Below are 27,466 nucleotides of genomic sequence, written 5' to 3'. Positions count from 1 at the left end.
AATTTGGATCAATATTGACTTTTAATGGCATCTGATGTACCAACAGGCATAGATGCTGCTTAATTCAACAGCATCAGTTAAATGCAGGTCATTGAATTAATTAGGACTGCATCTGTTATAACTCATCATTTTGTTCTCCTTAATTTTAATAAGCAATTTTGTCAGCATGCTTACTGGAAATATTACAACATCTTCTTGCACTGAGAAAACACAGGACCTATTTATCTGGTTCAACTGTATGTTGTTTAAACAGAGGGTCAAACCAAAGGTTTGCCATTTTGCCCGTAAGACAGGTCTAAGATTTGCCTTAAGATTACAGCACATCTGCAGGAGGGAGAATTCTTTTCCACAGGTCACTTAAGTCATCCTGAGCAAAAGGAATATCAACACCAAAGATGCACCAAGGAATGACAACCACAGCCGCTGAGAGTGAATAACCTGAGACTCAGGACGAGGAGGAATCCTGGTTCTATTTTCTGTGCATGCCGAGATTTGACGTGTAGTTAACCCAGCCGGGGCTAGGAGCCCAAACAGAGTAAGAAAAGCAAACTCAACTCAGGCAAAGAATGCTTTGTCCTACCTCGGATTCAGCCCTCAGGTGATCAAGCACTGCATGCTTTCAATTTTACCGGCTAGGGATATTTTTCTTAAATATTCAGAGAACAAACGTGTCTGAATATTGAGCATGACACAAAATGTCATGAATGCTTAAAGTTGCGGGTCCTTCAGCTCACGGAGGAAGATGCGAAGGGAAGGGAGAGTGTTTTGTCAGACCCAGGGTGAGAATGTCCCTACATAAACAAAGGGCCCGGGATTGGACGTCGTTTTAGGGAAGGGGGGGTGGGGGGGCGTAGAGGGGGAGCCGGGAGCGTGTGAGAGGGAAGGAGCGGAGCTAGCAGCACCCGCCAGGTTGGGAAGCCGGCGGGCGGCAGGGAGGAGCGGGGCGGCCGGGAGCGGAGCGCGTGGGGCGGCGGAGGGGAGGCGGGCGGGAGGCGGCGGGCGGGCAGGCCGGTGTGAGCTGTTTGGCCACCGGAGCCAATCGAAAGCGGGGCCTTGATCCTCTCCTCGGGCAGTGGCTGCGTCGAGCCAGAGCCGCGCTCCCCGCAGCCGTCGGGACCGGCTCAGCCGCCTCGCTCTCTCCGCGCACCGCTGGCCTCACCGAGCGCCTATGGGCATCTGCAGCCGGCGAGGGCTTCGCACCACCGCCACCGGCAGCAGCGGCAGAGGGCGGCGACCGCCACCCCGCTTCATCGCCTCTTGGGATCTATAGCCGGCGGACGGAGCGCGCTGCGCACCCTTCCCCGCCTCCGTGCAGGTATGGGGCGGCCGGGGGACTCCCAGCGCCCTGACCCGGCACCGCTCCTCTTGCGGCCGGCTCGCTCCCTTCCTCCTCCTCCTCCTCCTCCCCTGCCCTGCTACCGCCCCTGCGGGGACAGGCGGCGGGCTCCGCGGGCGCGGTGGCGGTGACAGCGCAGGGCCGCCCGCAGCCCCGTCCCGTCCCGTCCCACCCCACCGCACCGCACGGCGCCGTCCCGCAGCCCCGCGCCCTCCGCCGCCCGCCCGGCCGGCCGGCGCGGGGAGCTCGGCGGGGCCGCGCACGCCTCGGGGGAGCGGCGCGTCCGAGCCCTCGCCGCCCGCCGGGCGCTGGCAGAGGCACGGAACGAAATCAGCGGGAGCGACGCCGAGCTCTGGCTGCCTTGCTCCGAGCGCCCTGGGAAGTCACCTGGATGGCCAGGTTTCCCAGCGTTTGGAGCGTCTTGCGTCGCGTCCCCACGCTCCCTCGCAAAGGAAAAAGAAAGACAAACCAGAAAAAAAAAAAAAATTAGCTCATGCTTGAAACCTGTGCCCCTTTGTACCTTTCTTTCTTTGCTTTGGGTTAATGATGGTTTGTGATTATGAAACCCCACGAGGGATCAGCTCCAAGAGCGAATAGCATTACTTTAAGTCATGACTTGGAAATATACGTGTGCGTGTACAGATACTCGGGTTTTTTTTTACCTTGAAATTGAGGATTATACAAACTCATGTCTGTCTCACAAGGAGCTCCTGACTGACTTTCTGCTAAAGTTAAGGAAATGTTTGTGCTTCCACAGGTCTTGCAGAATTGGAGGCACAGGTCTTATAAAAAAATTGCAGTGGCATTTGGCTGAACAGCTCTTATTTTTAGCATGCTATTGTGAAAGTGGTTATATAACTTTTGGTGGATTTTTGAGGACAAAATTAACAGCTCATAACAAGTTAAACCTCTTTTTTTTTCTTTCTTTTTTTTTTTTTTTTTTTCCTCTCTCTGAAAGCGGAGAAATAAACACAATGAAATCCCAGTGAGTGGAGTCAGGTGAACTTCAGCCGAATGATAGAGATTCCCTGAGAAAAAGCCCCAGGTTAGGAATCCCACAGTCCTCTCAACAATCATGAAGCAGCAGGTGCAAGACCAAGCAAAATCAGCTCAGAGCCCCAATTAGTAAGTTGCTTATCTGGCTGCTTCAAGGTTATTTCTTGCTCAACCAGGGTGAAATTAGCAATCACTTCAGAATCTTGTGTTCCCACCCGTGTCAATACAATACAGATGCTGTGTTTCCTTAAGGGATTAGATTGTTTCTTGAACTTTAAAAAATACGGACAGCCTGAAGTATTTGCTTATAATGCTTGATGTATTTTAATGCAGATGCTTCACTTGCAAAACTTAGACCAGCCTGAGGAGCAGGCACCTTCTTCATTACTTGCAAAAATTTAAGAGTAATATGCTAAGATTTTTAACAATCGCTTCAAGAAAGTAACTGTGTAGAACAGCAATTTGTCTACCTTGAGAGCCAGGACATGAGGGTGCTGTGATAGTGTTCACACTGAGCAAACAGTCTTTCTCTCACGTTTGTTGCATGGTCCTCATGAACTGCTGTCATCCAAGTGAAGTCCTAAGTTCTAAACATTTGTGATCATTGTACAACTGAAAAGAGAGGTCTGGTTTGTAAAATCCCTGCTGTAGGATGAGCAGGAAACCTAGCAAGTAGGATTTTGCCTTCTCACCTCTCTTGCAGCCCGCTGTTCAGGCAGAGCTCTTGTGTGCAGGGAGGAGGTTTGTGTGCTAGCAGTGAGTTTTGCTCAGTCTTCCATTGCAGTATGATAAGTAAGTGAAAGATGTGTCAGTGAAAAGCATCAGTAAGACCTCCACAAGAGTGCCACAAAAATAAGTGCTGCTAACCCAAGGTTTTGAGCTGATTTGTTTAGCTGAAATAAATTATCTTTTTTAAATCTTTCAAATAGACTGTACATGATTTTCAGTGGAGAATAGAACAAATGTATGAAAAGTTGAAGAATTTAACTGTGGAAATTTTTGTTTCTTTTCATACTATCAGGTGAGGGTTAAAATTAATATCTGAAGCACCCACTGAACTACATCAATAAATTGGAAAATGCTTGGTTTCAGTCACCATTTGTCAATGTCTATGGAAGTGTAAATCTCAGAGACCCAGATCATCTTTTGTAACAAAGTCCCCTTTGAGTTTTGTTTAATAAATCTGGTAACTGGTTTAATTCTAACACTGTTGCTAAAATAATGTAATTCTAGCCCAAACATCAGAAACTGGTAAATTCCAATTTTAGATTGGTACAGTGAGTGGTGTTTACTAATTTCTGATCTAGAATTAGAATTGTTTCAAGGAGCAGTTCCAAGTTACTGAGTAAGAATTGAGCTGTTCAAGCTACTGTGCAAATTTACTGACATCTGGAGAGTACCTTAAAGAGTAGCATAAAAAAGTCTGTCCCTCTGCACGGGGATGCTCCTTGGTGTGGTTGTGCAGTTATAGTGTTGTGGCTCATGGCAGGAATGGACTTTTGATGCCTATCCTTCACTTGTTCCACTTGCTGTCCATCTCCATATAGTTCATGATGGGCCTGTTGGATTCCTTTAAGATGAACCTAAACTAAGAGACGTGCTAGAGTTGTTTCTGGAAATACGATCCATATGACCATAATCAGCCTGAAGTAAAACCCTATAAAACACATACAGTGTCTTCTGTGCCTAATGTTTTGCTGTGCCTGTCAGTTCCTGTTGGGCTGTGCTAGCTGCTACAGTAGACCTGGTCCGTTTGCAGCATACTGTTCCTGAGGCAGCACGCAGTCTGGAGACCATACTAGCCGTCTTTCCCAGGAGTGTGGGCTAGTCCCTGCTTCTTGCACCATTTCTCACGTTCCTGTTACCAAAAAACTCCTGGCTGAGCCGGACAGCACAGCCCTGCAACTAGCTGTGGCTGTCCTGCGAGATCTCTTCAGTTCAAAATAAAAATGGCTAATTTTTTTTTTTTCCTACTGTGGCATGTGATAGCAGACTAAGTTTTTGCGTGGGAGTTGTGGGTAGTGTAGCCTTGTGCTTGTCTGCTGGGTGTGGACCTAGCAGTTGCATTTAGGAAAGGACAGCTGGTGCTTCTTCATGGTTGTTTGCCTGTGGCTGGCCATAGCGCTTCTGCATATACAGGTCCATAAGGCTGTTTATATTCCTCATTGCTTTTGGGAGTGGTGAGAAGTGTTGGCTTGAGACTTTAAAGCTGTCATTTAGAAATGCTTCACTGTGTTCCCTTGGTGCAGCATTGTGGCTGACTGCATCTCCCACAGGGCACCAGAAGTATTGCTTGGGAGGAGATCTCACCTGTGGGGGTAGTTCCTGGATTCCAGTGCATGATGAGAATCATGCCTTGATCCTGGATTCTGGTTGCCTCAAGCAGGGGGGAATGTTTAAGGGAAGATGTTTAGAAACATCCCCTTAGAACTTCAAGCTTGATTAAAACATGTTAAACCTTTTTTTTCTATAGTTTTCACTGTAAAGGAAAAAAAATCCGTTTTCTGTTTTTTAGTTATTTGGCTGGCTTCTTACAGTTTCATGTTTTTCTTTCGTTTGCTTCTTTGGGGAAAATGATTTAATATTGAAAAATGATTTTGTTAATTGTAAACAGTTATCTCTTTTATGAAAGCATTTCTTACTTTAAAATATATTATTGGAGCAATCAGGGATCAGATCCTTCTTTCATATAGAAACAGAAGAAAGCCACTTTTTTTGCAGCAATGACAACTTTCTTACCAACTCTTCAGTTTTCCATGTGTCTCCATTGGATTATGTTGGAAATGGTAGGATTGCATGTGTATAGCACGCTTGATACAAATATTCTTCTTGTCCTAGATCACTAGGACTGCTCCAAGACAACATTTAGATTGCAGAAAATGTTGTGCCATGCAGAACAATAAGAATTTAAAAAGAAGAGAGCATTTCCTACTCCCATGACTGCATTTCTGTTGCTAGAAGCTGTCTACTCCAAGTCTTATTTCAATGCATAGCTTCTCTGTGGAATGACGTATAGATTTTAACATAGGTTGTGTAGATGATGGTGTATCACTTGAAACCATGGTATTTCTTGTTCTCAACGCATGAAGCCTTTTATTATCAATTTTAAGAAGATTTTTGAAGCCTGTTACAGAAAGGGAAGCAGACCATAAAAATCTGTCTTGCTCCAGGACATTAAAACAGAAGGCAATCCATCTTTCAATATCTGGTATGATACAATCATGGCAACTTCAGTTGTAACCTGTCTTTCTGAAAAAGTCATCTTACAGCACCTACTTCTAACATTATTTTTTTCTTCTGTGCTTAACCATACTTATGTATGACATTCTGAATATTTTGTTCTTTATTGCTGTTCAGGTAGTATCTCAAAGAGTTATAATGGTGCATTTTAGATTAGTCATAAAAGTTAGGGGGATTTGCTAAGGTCAGTTTTTCATGTAGACCGCGCTGCCAAATAGAATTGGTTATACTGTAAATGTGAGTTGTACATAGAAATATGCATGCTACTGTCTTTATTACAAGATTTTTGGAGAAAGAAAAAGGGTGAATTTATCTCTCATTCCCAACAATTTTAAAGTCATTGTTGCTTAGGAAGTGAGTATTTGAAGAAACCATAATTTGCAATGAAACTTGAGGAAATTAAAATTGTGATCTATTCAAGTAGAGAAAGACTCATAAAAATTTTTGTTTCTGTCTATTTTATGCTAAGAATGTGGGAGAAATAAAGTACACTGAGAAAGGAAAATATATCATTTACCCTCCAAATTTCATTTTGGAACCAGTTTTTATTGAGTGTGATGGGCAGTGCACAAATACAGTGTCAGACTGTGGATTTAACACAATAAATCTTGAAAATTTCCTGAATTTTTAACATCTCTTAAGACTTGGAAACAACACTTGTACAGCTCATGCAGAACGCCTTGTTGACCTTGTGTTGAACAAACACTTTCTGGAGCTGGACAACTCTGTTGAGCTGGTCTAGATGTGAATTAGTTGCCCGTCTCCGTTTACACGCAGTGTTGTTGTGGATTCCAGCCATGTCTCATCTATCCTATTACCCTACTTAAGTGCTGTTATGATAATGCTCAAATAGTCTGATATTATACAGTAGTGCTAACAAAAAAACAAACAGCATTGTAAAAATTCTCCATGACCATTTCTGGCATGGACGGGCAGGTTTTTTCCCTGGTGCAAATCTCAGACCTAATCTCATTTCCAGTGAGGCCAAAACACTAGCTTGGCTTAGAGCTAAGCAAGATCCTGCCCATGAATCTGGCCAGTCTCCATTGAGATAACATCAGGAAAGTTGTCATTTAAAAATATGTGGGAGAGCTTGGGATAGGGGTGTAAATAGTGGGTCAGAGCTTCTATCCAAAAGCAAAGCATCCAAAAGGAAGCTCTCAGATATCAGACATCCTTGCTCTAGGCATGTTCTTTGTTATGATCCATCTATCGTTTGTCCGTTCCTGTTCTGTCAACATAATTTGGAGCTCAGTGTCCTTTGTGAGGAACAAGATGAGGCTGACAGGCAAAGATGGGAATATGTGAACGTGTTGCATGACTTAATGGATGCATTCGGTAAAGTCTGCTAATAAAGAGAGAGATGGCTATCTCTTGTATTTTGATTTAAATTGTTCTCTGGCTGACACCTTTCAGATTACTACACACAATGGATTTCTACTAAGCATGTTTGTTGACTTTTGTCTGATGTCCATGGAAACTTTGCCGATTCTTCAGTGAAAACAGCTTTTGCTGGGACAGTCTGAAGAGTGACTATGGACAAACTGAAACAAATTCTAAGCATCTTGGGTTCCGTGTAGACAGGGGAAGATTCTTCATCTGTCTCTTTAATACTTCCATTCCTTCCTGAAGCTGAGCCTTTGTTAAAGCCATTGCTTAGAATGTGTGGCTTCTTAATGGTAGCTGAAGATTCAAATGCCACAGAAACTGATTATTAGGCATATTTATTGTTTTATTCAAAAATCACAGGAGATATGTGAAAATAGCAGCATTGTGTTTCATTTTTGATATATGTAGTGACCCTTTCTCTGTAGAAACCCTGAAGCAAACAAGACAAATGCACACAACTGGAAATTGAGCTAATATATATCACCTGGAACTGTCTTGCTTTCAGGTTCCCAAAGTAGTCCCTTTGGTCACTTACATAAAGTTATTCAACAACTCAGCCTAGATTTTCGGGTTTTTTTTGAACTGTAAGACAAATCCCACCTTTGTCTACTGTAAATTCCTCTCAAATGAAAAGAGGCTTTAAATACAAACTGTACCATAATAGATCCCATTTTGTTTTCTTTATCTAATTTTTTTTAAAGTCGTCTGCACTTGGTGTTCTTTCTTCATGAAGGAGCATTGCAAAAGCTCCTTCATGAAGTAAAGTCTCGTATTTTCTGAATTCTAAATCCAAAATTCCTGTTGCTTTTTTTCTTCAGTTCAGGTAGACTGCTTCCAACTACAAAAATATTTTTCTGTTGGTTTCAATAGCTGACTTTAAAAATATGATACATGCGAACACTGTTTGGAGTACCTATCAGAATTTGCCAGTCTTCTTATAAAAATAGCCATGGTTTTTTTCAGTCCAAAAATATAATATTTTGTGAAACTTGTTTCTTTGGAAACAAGTTTATTGTGTTATTCCAAGTTGAGCCTAATTATTTGCTGGACATCTCTAAGGTTTCTTTAAAAGAAGCATATGATATTACAGGAAGAATGTTCCTCTTGTTTGCCAGAGAGCAGTACTATGTTTACTATAATAAGATTAAAGGAAATTTGAAAGTCAACGCTAGCTCAGTGGGAAACTGATAAACACACGTTGTGCTTGCAGGAACACTCTGCCCAGTAGTATTAGGAAATTTATCACTATTTATTTAGCAGCTCAGACTCTCTCCGACAAACAGATTTGGTGTCCATTTAAAAGTACACCAGATGCTAAAAAAACTTCTACTAACATTATGGATGTGATTTGTGGAATCTGAGCTGTTATCCTGGCATAGCCATCTCGTGTGGTTTAGGATTGGGAATCTCTTAGCATAGTCTCTCAAAATAAGGAGTCTGTATCTTATGGATCCCATCGCTTTCCAAAGACTGTGGTTTAATTCCTGGCACTTCTGGTTAGGTCAGCTATTACAGCCACAGTCATAAACAGCAATTTTCAGAATTTGAGCAAGCTAGACAAGGGTGTAGCTCCTTGGAAAAGTTATTCTGGAAGAGGTAAACCCAGCAATATCTCTGGATCCATATCTGGCGTTGGCAGTTTTTACTCTTGAGAAGCAATGGCTGTCCAGTCTCATATTTACTCATTGTGCCTTGGCCAATGTTTCAACTAGAGATTGAAATCTGGAGAAAGAAAAGGCCACAGGGATGACTTTTCATTCCTAAGTTTGAGTTAAGAGGTCATTTTTATGTGGTCACAAATGCTGCTTACAAATCAGTAAAATAGAATGAAGAAATTTTGCTATGAAATGCATGCAGAAAATATTTTTAGAAATTCTGTGAGTAGAGGGGAATGTGTAGTCCCATGGTGATACATAAGCTACTATTGTAAATGTCTTCATCCCCTCCAAAATGGCAGATCTATTGCTAAAGTGGGTTAAATACTCACTGTGTACTTCTGAGCACCACAAAAGGCCAGTGGATTATTCCCACCATGTGTTGGTAATTAGTAGGAACTGCAGGATGAAGTCACTATTGGTTATGGAAGCTACTGTGGTTAGCTGTTCATGCTGTGTATGGTAATACATTTATTTGAGAAATAGGTGATTAGGGAAATTAGTTAATTTCCACACTCCTCTCAACCATGAAATTTCTTAGAATCCTTGCCTAAAAAGCAAGGATCACTCTTTGTGTGAAATTTATGGATTTGTATGCTATCCATGAAGTCACCCCAAAATATTCATTCCTTTTCCTGGTGATGTAAGATGTGAATGTGAGCTCCTCACCTGCTTCAGATATAAAGTCTGATGTAATTTGTTCAAGCTGGGGAGGAATAATTTCATTCTCTTGTGTTCCTCTCCCCACCTGCCCCCCACCCCCAAATGGTCTTTAGAAGTCTGTGGAATCAGTAGTGATGACCTGTCCATGCTGGCTGAGTTATCATTCCATTAAGGGCCATGCCTTTCCGTTGTAACCCAGACTGTGGTACAGTCCAGCATGTTGTGGAGTTTTTGAGACTTCCAGGAACCATGGGAGTTTTTATTCTCCCTTTAGCAGACCTGTTCAGGTAGTAGAACAGCAAATGCTTGGGTACACAACCCATACCAAAGGTTTCTTGTCTCAAGGGAGAATGCTGTGTGTGTAACTCCGCTGACCTCTCCAGGGGGGAGGTCTGTTCTTGGCAAGTTCACCTGCCAAGATTGAAGAAATCTGGCTTTGTCATTAGGTACACCAGAGTATTGCCTGTTTTGGTGCTTCTGCTTAGCTTTGTCCCCATAGATAGGCAGTCTGCAGTCAGAGTGCTTGCAGTGTGCCCCGTTATACACAAATTGTAACTCAAGGCTCTGCGGCACACTGCCAGTTCATCTCCCCACTCGGACGCCAGCTTCATTTACTCATATAAATAACTGGATAGCAGTCAAACATGATTGACTTAAGCTGTTACTTTATCTGAATGTGTAAGATAAAGAGAGTTTGAGATGCTAATGCCGTGCTTGTTGTTTGGGTTTTCTTCTTCCACACTGAAATTTAGATGCGTTTTTTAAGACTGTTGAAACTTATTGGTCATTTTATTTATCATGGGTTTAGATTTGTTGTCACTGTTTATAAAACTACCCCAAATTAATTGTTTTTCTTGTTAAATTACAATCTGCATGGTTAGGTTTGTATTCATTAAAGGGAGGCTTATTTTCTATTATAAAGGTGAACTGCAATTTAAGATTTTTTGGTTATGAAGTACTCCAAATTAGATTTTTTTCACCAATATATTTATTTTTCCTTTAAAAAACATTTGAACACTGGCTTACTTTACTGTGATTATGTCTGATGCCTTAATTTGAGTAACAGATATACTTTGAACTTCTGGATGCACAATGACATATATTGCAGTCAGTCACAAAGTAGTGCTGATAGAATTTTTTGGGTGAGAGACATGCTTCAGGGTGTTTTTAAAGTCCTGTCTTCATACTAATTGTAAATCTTCCCTAAAGCTTCTGTGATGGCCTTTTGATTTCAATTAATGGCCAGTGTTTTTTAGGTGACAGAATCTAAGAATCTCTGAAATCTGTGTCATGGTTTGGCCTTGCCTGGCTACTCAGCCCTGCATGGCCACTCACACACTCCCCTGCCTGGTGGGTTTGGGACACAGGATCGAAAGAGTAAAAGCAAGAAAATATCTCTCTATCTCTGTATGTTGAGATAAAGACGGTTTAATAGGGAAAGCAAAAGCTGAACGTGCCAGCAAAGCAAAACAGGGAATTTGTTCACTCCTCCCCATGTGCAGGCAAGTGTTCAGCCATCCCCAGGAAAGCAGGGCTTCACCGTGTGCAGTGACTTGGCAAGGCAAAGCCAGCGCTGCAAACAGTTCTCCTACCTTGTCTCCACATGAATATCTCATGTGAGAGGTGGCCTCAGCTGTCATGGTTGTGTTCCCCAACTTGTTCATCCCCAGCCTTCTTTGTAATGGGGTCAGATCAGAAGCAGAAGAGGCCTTGATGCTGTGAAAGTGCTGCTTGGCAATAACTAAAACTTCCTGTGTTATCAGCACTGTCATATCCAAAATAACTGTATACCAGCTACTGTCAGGAAAATTAACTCTATTAACTCTCCCTGCCAAAAGCATCACAAGGTATTAATGGCACAGAGAGTATTCATGTTTTGTCCTTCTGCCTACAGCTATGCCCATGTGACATCACTTTAGCTCGGCATAGGTCTAAACTTTTAAGCTGAAAGGGTTATCCTGACCTTGGCTCTGCTTCTGGCCGTTAGGCTGTGTCTTAATTCTGTTCCAGTTTTTCTTGGTGCCCTCTGGCATGTCTGAAATGGCATACAATCAATGCATATGAGAAACTGGCTCAGAAACTATATCCTCTACTGATGAGGCTGGTAGGTGCAGACTCCTTGCATGATGTCTTGAACACCCTGTTAGTACCAAGTGCCCCTAGTGGTCTAAATAGACAGGCTTGGTTGCTAAGTGTGGAAAATCTTTAGATAAGATAGTTGTTTAAGAGACAGCCTGGAGACCAGATTTCCCAAATCTTCTGAAATGACGTGGGCTAATGGGAGTGGTGAGACCCAGGAACAGCTTGCCCAGAGAAGCTGTGTGTGTCTGCAAATGTTCAAGACCAGGTTGGATGGGGTTTTGAGGAACTTGGTCTAGGGGAATATGTCCCCATGGACAGGGGGATTGGACTGGCAGGACTTTAAATTTTCCTTTTAACCCAAACCCTTATGTGATTGTATAATGCTGTCATTGTTTGAACAGAACCTTATTGTTCACTTTATGAAGTGTAAAAACTCTTATTGTCATTGAGCACTTCAAAAAAATTATGGGAGGCTAACATGTTTCTCTTATTAACTGCTATTGCAGTGTGATACGTGTGCATGCAAGCAAATGTGAATAGTGTCTAAAAGAGGTAGCTCTTTATGTGACTTTATGTGTAGATATAAAAAAATTTCCATGTTTTGTTTTTCTGCAAAGCCTATCAGGATGTGAATTCTAATGCAGATTTGCACACACTGGATTAAATTCCTTGCACAGAGAAGGAGAACAATGTATTACTTCAAGACAGTGAGACAGTGTGAATATTCTTTTATACTTAAAAAACCAAACACTTTCATCCATGCCTTCTATACAGTGAGGATTTCACCCCAGTGTGTATTGCTATGCTCCCTTCATGATCTAGTGTTTCTAACCTGGGACATCCAGAGTTTTTATGTATGTTTTGCACCAGGCCATCCATACCTGTAAAAAAGAATTAACTGTAGTAATAGAAAGAGACCACAATTGCTAATTGCCCTTGTACTTTTTTGAAGCAGCATATCTAAACCCAAGTACTATAAAGTAGGGAAGAGAGGATTTCCTTCTGATGAGTTGAATTATTCTGTACAAGGATTGTTCATGGACATTTCAGTTATACCTTTTAGTCTGTATGGTTTTCATGGTAGTTGTGAGTCAACATAGTGTTTAAATGGAAACTTTCAAAACAGCTTTGTACCCACCTAGGTTTTATGATAAAACTTGTATCTTTTAATTCTGAAATTATTCAATCAGTTTTTCCTGACTTGCATATATTGTAAAGGTCAGAATTGATTTCAAATTTGAGTTAAACTAGCTTAGGTGCTTTGAGACATGGGTTAACCTATTAAAGATATGTCCACTAAAGGGTTGACATTAACACTTCTGAACTTCATTCTTTCAGAGTCACCTTATTTATAGCAAGATAAATGCACTTTTAGCTCTTGCACAGAGTGGCAAAAGCATTCTTTGGGTAGCCTAAGTAATCTAAAATATATCTTGTCTGGGAAATCTCAAAGGATCTATTTATTCAAGAAGTTAGGAAAATTTAAGGGATGTATACTTACAGCCTGGATTTCAGAATATACAACTGCTGCTTGCACATTTTAAGAGGACTGTTAATTTCTTTTAATTAAATAGAATGTTTTAAACATCATAAGCTATGTTTTCACAGAGTTTATAGGAAAGATATCATGCCATGCTAGAAATTTATATAAGAACTTGAAAAATACATTCAAGAAGAAAATCCAGACAGATTAATGCTTTTAAGTTCATGAAAAAAAAAAAAAAAGAAAATGCAAATAGTGACAGAAATGAAAAGTGAGTTGAACTTTTCAGTGGTCTGAAGTTAACTTCCAGATTGTTTATGGCTTCAGAGTGTGTGTGGGTTCAACAAGTGTTTTGGGCTTTTTAAAGCAGCTTTAGGGTTTTTTTTTGATCATTGCAGACTATACTGCTCACACATTGACTGGTTTTTAAAGTACTTTTAAATGGCAATTTGACATGATTCCTAAGAAATATTTACAACATGCATCTTTAAGTAAGATATCTGGCTGTAATCTGTCTGTTAGGGTATAATCTTTTTCTAGGAGTCTATACCTGCAGCTTGCTGTTTTTAAGGCCTTTCATGAGAAGTCAAGTGGGATTTATTACTTCATAGACTTCCTTGCTTAGCATATGTGAGGGAACTCATCTCTAACCACTGGTAGATTTTATGTTGAGTAACCTTTACAAGTACTCATTGCATGTTAACTCTTGACAGATAAAATTACTTATTCACTTTGAATAATGACTTATCTTTGAAGGATGATTTACTTTGTCACTACTGAGTCATCTCCATGCTATGTTGAGACAGCAGTCTCTCTCCAGATCATCTTGTGGCATGCAGCTCTTGCCCTGATGCAGAGTGCTAGAGGTCTGCAGGAGGAATGTGCAGGAGAAAAGGGAGAAAGACAAATGCTGGCTGAATCTGTGCTGAGGACAGCAGTCACTGGTGTCTGTAAGAAGGGTTTCACATTGTAGATCTTGCTTGCCCTGTTCACAGGGCAGCTCTGCAGGGCACAGTAGGGGAGTGGGGAGATGAAGGCTAAGTATTAAGCTATTTTCTCTTTCTCTCTTTCTGCTCATGGGATTGTGTTATTTTGCTACACTAATAAAATCAAGAATCCAGAACTGCTGTGACATTGCTCCTCTGTCTCGGTCACCTTCTCATATCAGCTTACCCTTCACTTAAAATATTCCTGTTCACCCAACCTTGCATCTGTGTATGACTTGCAGTAAAACCTCGATTCATACAAAGTTAATGAAAGGAACATTTTTCTTTCATTCTGGAAATCTCAACACAATCTCTGAGTAAATTAAAAAGAACTTAAGAATAATCTACATGTATCTGACCCCAGTGGCCACTGCTTAGTGTGGTGGTAAAAGTAGCCTTTGTCTTCTTTCTTCCCACCTATTCTCACTATGCAGAAGACTGGCCTGCTTGGAAAATCAAAGAGGTTCTACAATTAACAATGCTCAGAGTGCTAGTTTGTGAACATGAAGCCCCAAACATTTTGTTGGATAACTTACCTTAAACCTTTTTATTAACTGTGCTGAAGTTTTCCTCTGCCTAAAATTACAAAGGCTAAGAATTTTACATGCTCCTTACTCAGTATGTGGAGCTATGAAGATAGATTAGCCGGACAGTCTGAATTTATTAAATCTTGCAGGGAAGCAGGAGACTAACATGTAAGGTAAACTGCTTTGTGGTAACCTGCCTAGGTGGCTTCCAAACAAAATGAACTATAGATTGAACTGCACAGTATTATGGAAGTGCAAGGCATAGTGTTCCAAAGCACCTGTTTTTGAATGGGAAACTGAGCAACCAAAATAATTCAGTAGAGGCATCACTCTCATGAGTCCTAAGCACTGTTGAAGAACACAAAAATTAGATGTCTGGTATCAGGAATTCCAGAGGTAGGGCAGACACCTGCACCCTTTGTGCTGCCAATAGGGAGTTTGGGGGATTAGCCTTAAAGTGTACATAAGTCAATGTGCCAAAGTGGGAAATTATTAAACTTCAGAAATTAGTATTTACAGAGCCCTACATCTCATAAGTGGAGGCTTCTGCAGAAGTGTTTGGAAAAAAAATGAGGAAGAATGATTGAGGAATGCTACAAGGTTCTGCTTAATGCTCCCATTTTCGGATGTATTTGCTGAGATTTTCCATCTGCCTGGGAAAAGGTGCAACTGCAGGCTGGGGAGGATCACTATGAGGGTTGAATGCATAGGTTAAATTACACTCTGGAACTAAAGGTGATAGGATCCTTGGAGCTATAAGAAGATGTAATTAGATCCAAAGTACAGCTAGACACATTTTACCCCCTCCCCTCTACTGTCAAGCCCTCACCTAAGCAATGGCCCCTGGTGCCAGTAGCCAGAATGTCACAGTTCAGAGCTGGTGAGCCTTTAAGGGGCTGTGGGATTTCCCACATGCTTTTAAGGATCACCGAACATGACTTTACTTCAACATGAGGAAGTCCCATATAATAACCAAATTTTCAGGTCCAAAGTCCACTTGGGAGCTGTGCACACAAAGGAACACAGATACTGAATTCCTCACTGATACTGTATTAGCCTTGCATGAGAAGAGATTAGGATCAGCCTTTCTTTGCTGAAATGATTTGCCTGGTACCGCCAACTGGCAGTAGCTAGGTCCTTCCAGCCAGGAAACTACCAAACAAGACATTTGTGTTATGAAGCCAACAAGTAATGCAAACATTGTGGGAAAATTACCATTAGCTTCAGAAAAACAGTTATGTGTCACCATTGCTGAAACTGAACCTCATGACTTCAGATGATCTGATATCTCTGGTTTCTTCAGCTGGTCTGGTATCTCTGAAGGGAACCTTAACTAAGTCTTAATTTGGTTCAAACCAGGAGTGTAAATCAATGGAGTGTGGGGTGGTTCCTATTGTATTTATATATCTATTTATTGCTTTAGAATTGCATGGCACTTGTGCCACAAAATACTCCTCATTTCTTTACATTTTTCCCAGAAAATTTTGTATTACAGCTTTTTCTCCTTCTTCACTTACTTCAGTGTTTTACCCACAGTGGTCTTCCTTTAAGTTCTTACTAGATCTCTGTACCTAAGGTCATGGAAAGAGAAAATAGTTATCTTTGGTGTTGGTACTAATGTCTTAAAAAGGCATTTAATGGCAGACTGAACCATTCTCAGATGTCCTAAGTGAGCCTGCCAGGCAGCTTCACTAACTTGCATAAGAAAGAAAAATCAGAAAGCAGAAAGTTTGGGTTACCTCTGGCTGGCAGGATTTCATTGGACTGGATGTCTTTAAAAAGAGGGAACTTGTCCAGGCACTTTTGGGGGATACCTTTTTAGCCATGCTTTATGGAATCTCTTGAAATACTGGTGGTTTTGTAAAGCCAAGGTCTTCTCTAACCTAGATTAGGATTTGCTAGGCTAGATTTATTTGCTGTTTCACACTAGACAGAAGATATTAATCTTTGGAGTTTTCTCTTCCCTTGTCCATTTTAAAAGTATAATATTTTTTAAATATAAAAAATAACTAAAGAAGCAGCTTGGTATTAAGTGCAAATGCAAAATAATTTGTAGTAGAAATTCAAGTTATTCTAAAAACACAAATGTTGTTAATCTGTTGTTTTAAATTAATTCCTGGTAAACTTTTTTTTTTGTCATATTTTTTATTTTTTTTTCCTCCTATCTATCAGCTGTCATAACTAATCTGTAAGCATTTGCTGGCTGCTTCAAACTGATCAAGTATTTTTAATGGCAGTACATTTTTGTGCTGCCTGAAATGTGTCAAATATCAGCAAGTCTACCTGAAGACAGATCATTGCCTGATCTAAATGACTATGTGTTTTGAGCCTCAAGGATTTTTTACTGGCATTTCCACAGAGTAAAATTATTGTCTCTATTCAACTAAAATATTTTTTTTCCATTCACTTCAATGAAGTCAGTATTTGTCAAATAAAGCCTCTGAAATATTTTTAAATACATATTTGCAGAGAATCCACCCATCTGCCATGTTTTCTTTTCCTGAGCTTACTGAACACAGGCATGGAACTTTTTGTTAGTAGAAGCGTTGTGAGTGTTGCCTAGTGCCTGAAACCTTGCAGGGTGTTCTCATCTTCTGCTGCACTGATCTGTTTAAGGATTCTGGCTTGTATTAAACTTCCCTTTTGTTTCAGTTCTGCAGTAATTCATTGCAATGAGTTATGGATTTACTTTTTATTAGACCATGAACATACGTATATCCACTTGATTCTAGCTTTGCTTTGGTTTACAAGAGAGTATACATGTAGCATTGGTTTAAAAAACATAGCAACTGGCTTCTATCAGAAATAGCAGCATATTTGCTACTAAATACCAGTACATAAAAAGAATGTAAAAGTAAAGAAATAACTAATATGGGTTGTAGGTTGCTTTTAGGTGAACGACTCTTTCCTGGCTTTTATGAAACTGCACACTGCAATGTCACCTCACCTGTTCATAGTAATCAGAAATATTAGACTCTATTTAGGTAAGGAAGCAGTTCTTCATAGGGAAAATGCCAAGGAGATGCCTTTACTCTCTATATTAATTTTAGAAAACTACCAACAGTTAGTAAATAATATTTCAAAACTTATGTCAGTTTTGAAAGGATAAAGAAGGCAGCTGGGAAACTTGAATTCTATTCCAGTGGGTGTTCAGTTTCTGTTTGAGGGCAATTTCATTATCTTATTTGTCGTGCTCTGTGGGAAAGGGAGTGTTGGACAGTGGGTACAGCTTCACAGAGCTCTGCTGTGCTTGTGGGACAAATACCATAACTTTATGATAACAGCTGTTGACAAACTATTCCACACCTGTTAATTACAGGTATTACAAAGAGAGAGGAATTTGGGTGTTTGCTGTCATGAGGACATTACAGATGTTTTCTTCTGTGCAAACTTCTGCAGTTGGCCTCAGATCTTTGAGGACGTGGTTGTTTGTCAGCCTGTTCTGTCATCCTGAGACCTCTGGGTAAGAATCCACTCAGCTGTCCCATTCAGTTTTTGGTTGTGGAATTTGGCAGCCTTCTAGTTCAGTGCATCTGTCACTGTATCTGAAGGGACCATGAAGGGGAAAAAGTGTGCATGGCACAGTATTTCCATCTTCTCATGTAACCATCCTGGCTAATTAAACAGTTTTGACTCCTCTGTCTTGAAACTGGACTTCAGAGATGGTTTAAAACTGTGCCCAAATTCGCCTTATGTGTCTGTGTGTTTTATGCATATTTAGCTATGTTTTAGGAAACCTGACTTATTTTCTAATGATTTCTAACTTACATTCATTTTCTTCAAAAATAAACAAGGCAATGTTTCCTCTAAATAACTGAAAGTTTGGAAAAGCCAAGGCATTCTTCAAAATCTTGAATCTTGACCTCCTTTGCCAACAGAGGAGCATTGCACAAAAGTTATGTATTTTGCCTGCAGCAAAAGAAGTCAAACTGAGTCTTTAATTCTGAAGCCATCTGATCATATCTGCACTGTAAGCCTGGTAGGTTCACTTTTAGCAGATTGCAGTGTGTTAAACATCAAGCTGGCTTTGAGTAGTGGTTTGGTAACTCTGTAGCAAAAAAAAATGATGATTTATATCTGTGATAGCACAAAACCAAAAAGCCTTGGAGGATGAGAAGAGAGATGACAAAACTAGGCAAAAAAACCTTCACAACCAATTAAAAAATGGTTCTTTGGCAGATAATAATTCTTCTATGTTATATATGTATATATATCTATTTACTTAAAAGGGAATTAAAGAAACTTTGGGAAGTTGTCTGGCTCTTCTCCTGCTTATTAAGATCCATTTAATCTAACAAAATTCATGGCCAATGTGATTTTGTTTTTTTCCTTTTGCATCATGTTTTCCTTAATAATCCTGATAACAAGTCTACAAACATAGGCAAATCAATTCCAATGTCTCACTATCTGTATTCATGGTGCTTGCTAATAGGAATATTGTCTGAAATTTTATCTGCTAACATTACTACATTCAAATCTATGAAGACTAAAACCATAATTTCATTCTTTGCTATTGCCTATTATGCATTTAAAAGCATAATAGGCAATAGCAAATAATGAAATTATGGTTTTAGTCTTCATAATCACTTCTCTGAATTTCTTTGTATTAAAGAGAGCTGATTCCTGCAGTCTTGCCACATTGAGTTGATTTCTGTGTATATAAATGCTCTTGTCTTTCCTCCTTGCCTCCCTTTGGGAAGGCTGCATGGCTTTCCTGAAGCATGGTGCTCAGAACTAGTTCATAATCTACTGCTTTCCATTCTGTGTTTGTGCACCCATGTTTTTAGGGCCAAAAATAGACTTTTGATTTGTCCTGAACATCTTCAGTGTACCATCAGTGAAGGATGGTGGTGGTCACACATCTGAGCTTAGCATATAAATTGGATTAACTTCTGCTTTTGGATTTTTGTTTTAAATTCCAGGTGCAGAAGAGTTTCTTGTCTAGTGTGGAACGTGTTGGGACTGATGTATTGCTGTGATGACCATTGTGAGAGGCGCCAATGCACACTGAAACAATAGAAAACTGGGGGGCTGTATGGAAGCTGATTTAACAAAAAGCTGTCAGTGAAGTACAGAGCCTTTAAGAAGGACAAATATTACTTCACAATTGATTAAAAATAAGAGCTATACATTTAAGATGGCAGGCATCTTCCCCTGTTTAAATGCCAGCTGGTCCAAACTTCAAACTTATTAAACTGCCGTACAATTTCCATCTCTTAGTTCTAATTACAAGTGGGTAGAGGGTGTGTTTCCTGCTGCTTATGACTTGCTGGTGTGCAGGATACATTACCACACTTTGCTTCTAAGGTCTGGTAACTTTAACAGGCTTTTAGGCCTGAATGCAGGAAGCCAGTTAAGTGTTTGCTTAACTTCTACAGTGTTAGTTTAAAGCTGCCCTGTCTTAATCAGAGTCTTAATTACTAAAATGCTCCCATACCTGCATGAGAGCTTAGTCCTATCTGTTGACTATTAATTATATTACATTTATTCTTGCATATAAGCAGCTGTAGTTAAATGGAAAGCCTTACCCATGTGGTTCTCAGAATCACCCAGGCCTTTGGAGAATGAAGGTGCCTTTGTACAGTATCAAGGGAGAAACTTTATAAACAGGTTCTGTGCATAAGGCATGTTCCCTTTGACTGGCTGGTGCCTGTGGTGTCTGTACGATGGCAGACATACAAGCTGGTGCTCTTTGGCATTGAAGCCATCACCTGAGAAGGACTCTGGGGCCAAATGAACAGACTGCTTCAGCCTTCTGCTGAATGAATGCTCCTGAACGTTTGCCTTCTGTTTTTCTTGTTCAGCATCACTACATCTCTTGCTATGTCATGTGAATGCACAACTTGTGCTTTTGCCTAAGGAGGGTAAAAATCCATATGAGTTCAATAGCAGAACAAGTGACCAACTCTTTTTAAAGCTCTAGGGCTCTGTTCTGGAAAGAAGGTTGGGCAAATATTTGCATTCAAAATGTATTATAACTTCTGACAGATTTTGTTTTTTTTTTTTTTTTTAAAGATTGGTACTGTATCATGAGTATTCTGGCAAATCTGTTACCTGGAAAGAGAATGGAAAAGTGTTTCCTCCAACTTTTTTTGCTGAATCACACAGCTTGTTTGTTTGTTCTTAATTGGGTTTTGTTTAATTTTGCATTGTACTAATTGCATGTGCATATGTAGCATCTTCATATGAAGAAAGAGTGATCTTGCCACCATCTTCCAGGTTAGATTCTGGATCAGGCATGGAGAATCCAGCTATGTGAATGTTAGGACAGGTAGGATGATAATGATAATGGAGAAAGAGTGAAACAGAAGGCATCAATGTTTCATATGTCATATAGATAATTTTTTTGCAGTGTAACCAGTGGTTTTGTTTAATCACTTAAAACCCTGATGTTTTTGCAGTAAAAATCTTTGCACTTAAAAGGCAAGACACTCCAAAGTCAGATAGTAGGATGGAGAAGTTAGAGTACATTTGCATGCTTCTTTTTCCATGTTTAATATTTAGTTTTGCACTACAGTTTTAGAGCATATTTTCAAGATAAGATACAAGATCCTCTTTTTAAGTACCCCATATCCATTGAGGACTTGAGATAAACTGCACATACCACTTTTAGAAATCTAGTCATAAGTTAGAGCTGTAGTGTTTAAGACACTTGCTATAATCAAGTTCTTGTGTCTTTCTAGCAGAAGGAGGTTTTGATGGAGAGCTGGCTGCCCACACACATGTGCCTGTTCAAATTTGCCACCTCTCTCACCTGGCTTCCAGTGGCCACTGTGGAGGAGTGTACATCTCTCACAGGGTCTGTCTCTGATGTTTCAGCCTAAACAAATACATTTGTGATGTTCTTGGGTTTCTGAAATGGTACTAGTCACCACATTCTATTATATTCTATTATTATTGTTGTTGTTGTTGTTGTTATTATTATTATTATTATTATCAGTCCCTCTCACTGCAGTGGTACAGACTGTACTACTAACATCAAGCCAGGTAGATGTAAGGACCGTGCATCTCTTATAGGGAGCCAAGGCATGCAGTTTCATCTGTCAGCGCCGCCTTTATCAGCCACACCCTCCCAGTTACATTAGCCTCCTCCACCCTGAAACAGGTAAGTTGGGTGACAGCGTTCCCAGGCCCCAGTCTGGAAGGAGTATCAGGGTGTGGTGTGGCCACTGGTTGGATGCAGCATGCTTGCAGGCTGGAGCTGGGAAGGCAGAGCAGCCCAGCGCTGGCACGGGAGCCCAGCAGCACCACTGATCCTGCAGGCAAAACAGAAAAAGCCAAACCTTTTTGGCTGGATCAGCAAACTTGTCTTGCTGACTGTGTGGCTGCACACATGTGTGCGTCCTGGGTGGGGGGGAAAGTGAGATCAGGAGCAGAGTGACAGTGGCTCACAGTCCAGAGGATTTAAACTGCATCCTGGACTGGGTGACAGCATAAGATGATTTAAGCTTTATCTCGGAGGGGCATGGTTTGCATTCAGAAATATATCCAGCTGACATTAATTGCTGTTTTGTTGTTTCCCAAGGTCAGATACAGGGTTTCTATGTGCCATTACTCTTCCTGAAAGTGCAGTTTTGCTGTCCTAAAGTGACTATATATGGTGGGAATATATATTTGAACAATATGCTGCAGTATTCTAATCAGAATGTAAAATGCAGTATTCTAATCAGAATGTAAAATTGAGGGAAAAAGGCATAGGTTTTAGTTGTTTTGGTCTGTGATTAGTTTCATTTGGACTCAAAAATCTAGAACAATTGGCCTTCTTAATCTGTCAGAGAGGATGATATGATATTTTTGATATGATATGATATGATAGGATATAGTATGATATGAGGAGCTTAAATCAAGACCTCACCCTCCATGCCTCAAAACCTAACGACATCAAAACAATCTTGAGTATGGTACTGTAATTCCCTTCAAGTCCAGGAATTTTGTGTTTATTGCCTACCTCATAATCCAGCTTTAACTGTAAAATATGGTAAATGCCTATTTGTGCTTTCCATTTTCTCGCTAACCTTTTCTGAAGTTTTTAGAGGTTTTTACACTTTTTTTTTTTTTTTTTTTGATTGTTTGGGGGTTTTGGTGTTTTTTTGTTGTTGTTGGGTTTTTTTTTTGTTTGTTTGTTTGTTTTGTTTTATTTTTAACAATGGGAGGGGAATGTGGGTCAAATTATCTCCAGTTCATGTGTGTACTGAAACCATGAGTTTACATTCGCCAGCAGGGAAGATGTTGTTGAAAGGCTTGTTACAAGAAAGATAAGTAGCGTCCCCCACTGGCTACAATTTTGGATAACTGGTAGCAGGCAGTTTGTGCTGTTTATGTTCCACTCAGTGGTGAATGTATGTGAAACACACGTGACAAAGCAGGGCTGTTGGGGAGCTGCTGAGAGGCCCCCAAATTCCATCTATTTTCTGGGTGAATGGCAGCAGACAGCGTCACCACTTAGCCAGCTGTACATCTGGGCATCCTACAGAAACACTAACATGTGGACACATAAGCAGTGTCACAGTCCAGAATAAAACTGGAGGCTTTGTAGGTGTGAGAGCAGGTGTTTTCTGGGTTGCTCACATTGATATCTATGTCCCTGTCACCTGTTTCTAATGTTGTGTCTAAATCTTTTGTTTCTCTTAGATGCTTTGCCATGGATTTGGAAAGCAGCTTTAAACACATTATATTTTGGTTCTTGTTTGGGGGTGGAGAATAAAGCTAGAGAAGACCTTGTTAAATGAGGGGAGCTCTTTATGTCTTCTGTACAGTTATGCTGTAAATCCACTAGTAGCTTGCATTCTATAGTCTGTTTCTATTATTTCAAAATCACCTGTCTCACTTTCTTTTCTATGTCTGCAGGGCCATTGCACATTCTGCTTAAACCTTACAGGTTAATGATTTAATTATCAATCCTATTTTTCTTTTTTTAAAATTTTCTTTGATAAGCTTGAGTCCTCCTCTTCAAATTTATAACAAAGATGTAGATACTGAAGTGTGCACTTGCTTTGATGTAGCTTTTTGTGTCGTTCATGTTGTAAAACAAAGTGTTTGACTTTCAAAATCAAAAAAAAAAAAAACCAACCAACACAAATGTCCCTGTGTTTTTAATAAGCAGAGTTTTGCCAAGTAGCAATTAGTACTATTCAGCTTTTGTGCTAATTAAGAACTTCTTGGGGTCCTCTAAGAAGAGATTCTGCCAAGATAGCAGATTTTCAGACAGGTGAACTGCTTTTGGCTTTACCTTTGCTAAGTGCATTTTTTGTATGAAACTTCTCTTTATTTGTGCTGGAGAAAAATTACAGAAGCTGAAAAAATCACTCAAAGGAAAAGCTGTTGTTCTGAAACTAAGTAAGGGAAGAGAGGAGGCATAGTCTTGTTTTCCTAAGCCAAATTCTTTACTGAGCCTCCTTTCAAAATACAAGTGTAGTAAGTCCCATGGGGCTGTGGGGCTGAGGTCCATCATACTGCAGGAACTGTGGTAAATTCAGTTGAAACTGTTTTTGTCTCTTCAGACAGTGGGAATGAAGGTTTTCAGAAGTGTTGATCAATACTTTTTTTCAAAGGAAGATATACAGATATTTTTAGACTAAAAGCACCTGAAAACCCTAGTTTGAACTGACATGCATTTTTAGGGTTTTTCCACTACTGAGACAAAAATGTGTTTCATGTTAACTCTGTGAAATGTCTTCTTTGCTTTTGAGGATTTAGTAATTTTACATTGACAGTATCTTAAAAGCAATTTTTTTTTACTTCACCTCCTTCTTGAAAAGAAAAATAAGGGACAATTCAGAATCTTATTATTTAGCTGATCTTAAGTGGAGACACAGGGACCAATGTTTGTATTTGCTCCAATATCAAGATGAGGCTTTCAATATGTTTAGTTCTCATAGTGTCAGAAGATATTTTTCTTCATTCCTTATTTTCGATACCTATCCTCTTAATCCCATATTACACATAACTTCTTTAAAAATTCTACTGTTTTGCCAAAACATAGGAAAAAATATTAGAAAAGCCTAGTTCATGGGCACATAATGATTTTTGTATTTTTGCTCTGAATCTCTCATGAGTGAATATGTGAGGTGTGTATGTGACCACTCATAAGGAACCAGAGTAAATCTGTGGATCAGAGCATTTTCTTTAGGACAATCTTAGTTAGCTACAATTGCTACAGTGAGACTTAGCTGGTGGCACAGGTGGCATCTGGTTGCTGAGCCAATGCAAGCACTTTCATCTGATTGAACAAAACCTTTGTCTGATCAAACTCCCTTGCTGCTTCAGTATGAAAGATGTGATTGCTTGAACCAGCACTAGGTGGTTAGGATTAGTAGAATGGTGTGAGCTGTAATGCCTATGTTCTCTGACTACTTTGTAATAAGAGAAAAGACACCAAAGCAAACTCTGAGTGGGTAACCTTCCTGGTCACTCGTTCCTCTCTTCCCAATCAGTTTTGCATTTACTGGTCACAGTGGACCTGTTAGCCAGGATCTCACATTGTAGTCATGTCAGAAGGAAAGCTCTTTGTCATTTCACTTGGACCACTCTCAATCCAATTAAGCATTGACATGCAATGGGGTCTTGGTATCTTTTTCCTTCTGTGTAGTAACATGAGGTCATCCAGGATTACCAGATTAGAAGTGCTGTGTCTCTCTTGTCTAGACTCAAGGAAGAGCTGCCTAAGGTAGATCTGAGGAAGAGTCCTTGAATAGACCTGGAAGAGAAATGGAGCTTGCAATCTCACACTGAAATTTTTAGCTAGATGTTGTCTAACTCTTTCCAACATACATTCCTGACCTTTCTGAGATTAGCTTTCTAAAAGAGCCAAAGAGAAGAATCTTCAGATTTCCTTTTACTTATTGTCTATTTCTGCTGAGCTTGAACGCATCGATAATGGAAAAATACTCAAACCTTAACTGTGGTGACACAGTTTGAATGGCTTGTGGCCAAACACTGTAAAAAAACCAAGGTCAGTATAAGTTAATAACGAGCCTCCAGGTGCAGTTTATCTTCTGCCTGTGTTTGAGTAAAGAAGGTGCCCAGTTACTATGAGCCAAAAAAATAACCCCTCAGCCAGTAAGTCATGAAATTGGAATCCTTCTTCTCTGATGCTGAAAAATTGTAAGTGCAGCTGAGATTAGAGAGATAGAAGTGTTCCTGAAACTCTCTACAGAAGGAAAGCTCTGGCACTTTTCTGTGGAAGTGTGAGCAGAAGCAGTTGGTGATTGCCCCTGTCAGCTTTCTCCTTTCTTCTTTTGTCATAGGGGAAGATATTCCCTGCTGTTATTAAAAAGTGTTTGAACTCATTCCACCCCACAGGGCTCCTGTATGATGTCTGATTTCTTGTCACTTTTTATGCTGGCTTTAAAACTGGATCTACCCAGATGCCTCAGAAGACTGAACTTTCAAATCCAGGTCTGATCATCTGTTTATCATGCAGCACTCCATTTCCCAAGTTCTATATTTGACTGGCAGCTCAGTTCTGAGAATTTGTCCAGCTCCTAAGTTTCAGTCATTGTCAAAACTGGCAAATGTAGATCTTGCCTTCCAGATAGTGAGGAAGTTACTTCTTTAACTCCATCACTAGCTTTGCCTCTGGTTTAGTAGTCCAGTGGCACACTACTGAATCAATCTCCTTTTGTGCTGTGAAGGGAGTCTGAAGAATTCAGCTTGTGTTTTTAATTACATGTTTGTTCAGCCTTCTGAGGATGTCAGGAGCTGTGAACAGCAAATGCCAAGTGATTGCCAGGAAGAAGGCTGCTGACTGCAGTCCATCATAGACAGAACCCTTCTGTGTAGCTGCCACTGCCTTGCCATACACATACCGATGATATCTGATTTTGATTATAGTCTCTCCTCTGATGATAGTGCTGTCTCGGCTTCTCCTGGAGACAAAGTCTTGGTCAAGTGAAAACATAAGCAATGGTGTAGTCAAGGACAAAGTCAGTCAGTCTCCCCCAGATTCCAGTCTATTGACTCTTCTTTCTTCCTCATTTGGAGTGAACTGAGAGGCTAACGATCTCCCTTTAAATGAGCATAACTTGCTGTATAATGTTAGTCTAGACAAAGGAAATCAAATTAATTAGCAGAAAGACTGCAAATGTGCTGTGGAGGAGGACCTGTCATTAGAATACCTCATTCAGGCTCCTGTGGCTTGCTGTGTATTCAGAATGATAGCCCTGGTCTTTCTCTCTGCAGAAGAGAAATAGAGTAATACTAGGCTTCAATTAGAGACAGAACTATAATTCAGTCATGGGCAGGGAGAGGGGGAGGTGAGTAGGAAGACGGCTGCTCTGCAAAGCCTAAGTCATAAAACATAAAATCCCGATTTACACATGGCAAGAGATCTTCTGTGATTGAATTACAGCCTTCATATTCAGTAGTGGGTCAGGTCTGTAAACCAGAATACAGACAGAGCAAATATTTACATTCTGTGTGTAATGACAGAGGGAGAATCACTGATCTGACCATGAATCAAAGCCACAAGAACATAGATGTGGGACAGCCACGTGTTCCCAGCAGTGTGAAGTGGGAGGGATGAAGTAAATTTCCAGTATTTGGATGTTAAATTTCCTACAAATCATCCTACAGCATTTAACTGAAAATTTGTCTTCTCTTTACTTTTAGTTGTGACACACGCTGCCAATAACAGTGCATAAATGGCACTTTGCCCTTTTATCCTTTTATGCCCGTTTGTGCTAAATGTCTTCTAGTATTTCTGGAAAGTTAATTTGAAGTGTATAGGTATTTAGCATTTCATAGTGACAGTGCATATATAACTAAAATTTTATTTGTATTCCTGACTTCATAGCATCTCAAAAGATTTACTTCTTTTGACAGTGTTGAGCTGCTGTGATTTATTTTGGTTCTGTGGCAGTCAGAAAGGTTACTGTCAGTTTGGAAATATCAATAGACACGTGGTGAAGTAAAAATTCTTTTTTATGTATTAGAAAACAAGTTAAAAACAAGGGTCAAAATATTTCCAAACTGAAGAACTTGAATCAACTGGTGCATGGACTAGGGTAGGCAAGAAGCTGTGTAACTCTAGAGGTATTCAGCTCCAAATGTCATATTTGTTTAGGGGCTTGTCAGAGCACGTGGTTGCTGCACTTTTCAGCCCTTATAGG

General features: G+C 40.2%; 1 protein-coding gene across 3 annotated transcripts in view; it reads left to right on the top strand.

Moving 5' to 3' along the window:
• The first annotated feature begins 856 nt into the window (after window positions 1–856).
• The window catches only part of GREM2 (gremlin 2, DAN family BMP antagonist), a 41,409-nt gene continuing 14,799 nt past the window's right edge, over window positions 857–27,466 (top strand). The window contains exon 1 of one of the 3 annotated variants that reach the window (XM_050973002.1): window positions 857–909. Coding sequence is in view for 1 of the 3 variants with exons in the window: in XM_030236426.2 (XP_030092286.2) it covers window positions 17,714–17,820 (107 nt within the window). In the remaining 2 variants the exon portion in view is untranslated. Of the gene's footprint in view, window positions 910–1,032; window positions 1,316–17,666; window positions 17,821–27,466 lie in introns of those variants that run through there. The other 2 variants (XM_030236428.2, XM_030236426.2) reach the window with 2 other exon arrangements.

This window comes from Serinus canaria, chromosome 3 (genome assembly GCF_022539315.1).
Source record: "Serinus canaria isolate serCan28SL12 chromosome 3, serCan2020, whole genome shotgun sequence".
Lineage (NCBI taxonomy): Eukaryota > Metazoa > Chordata > Aves > Passeriformes > Fringillidae > Serinus > Serinus canaria.
Note: the sequence above shows the minus strand (reverse complement) of the source record. Positions and strands in the feature narration are given on the sequence as shown.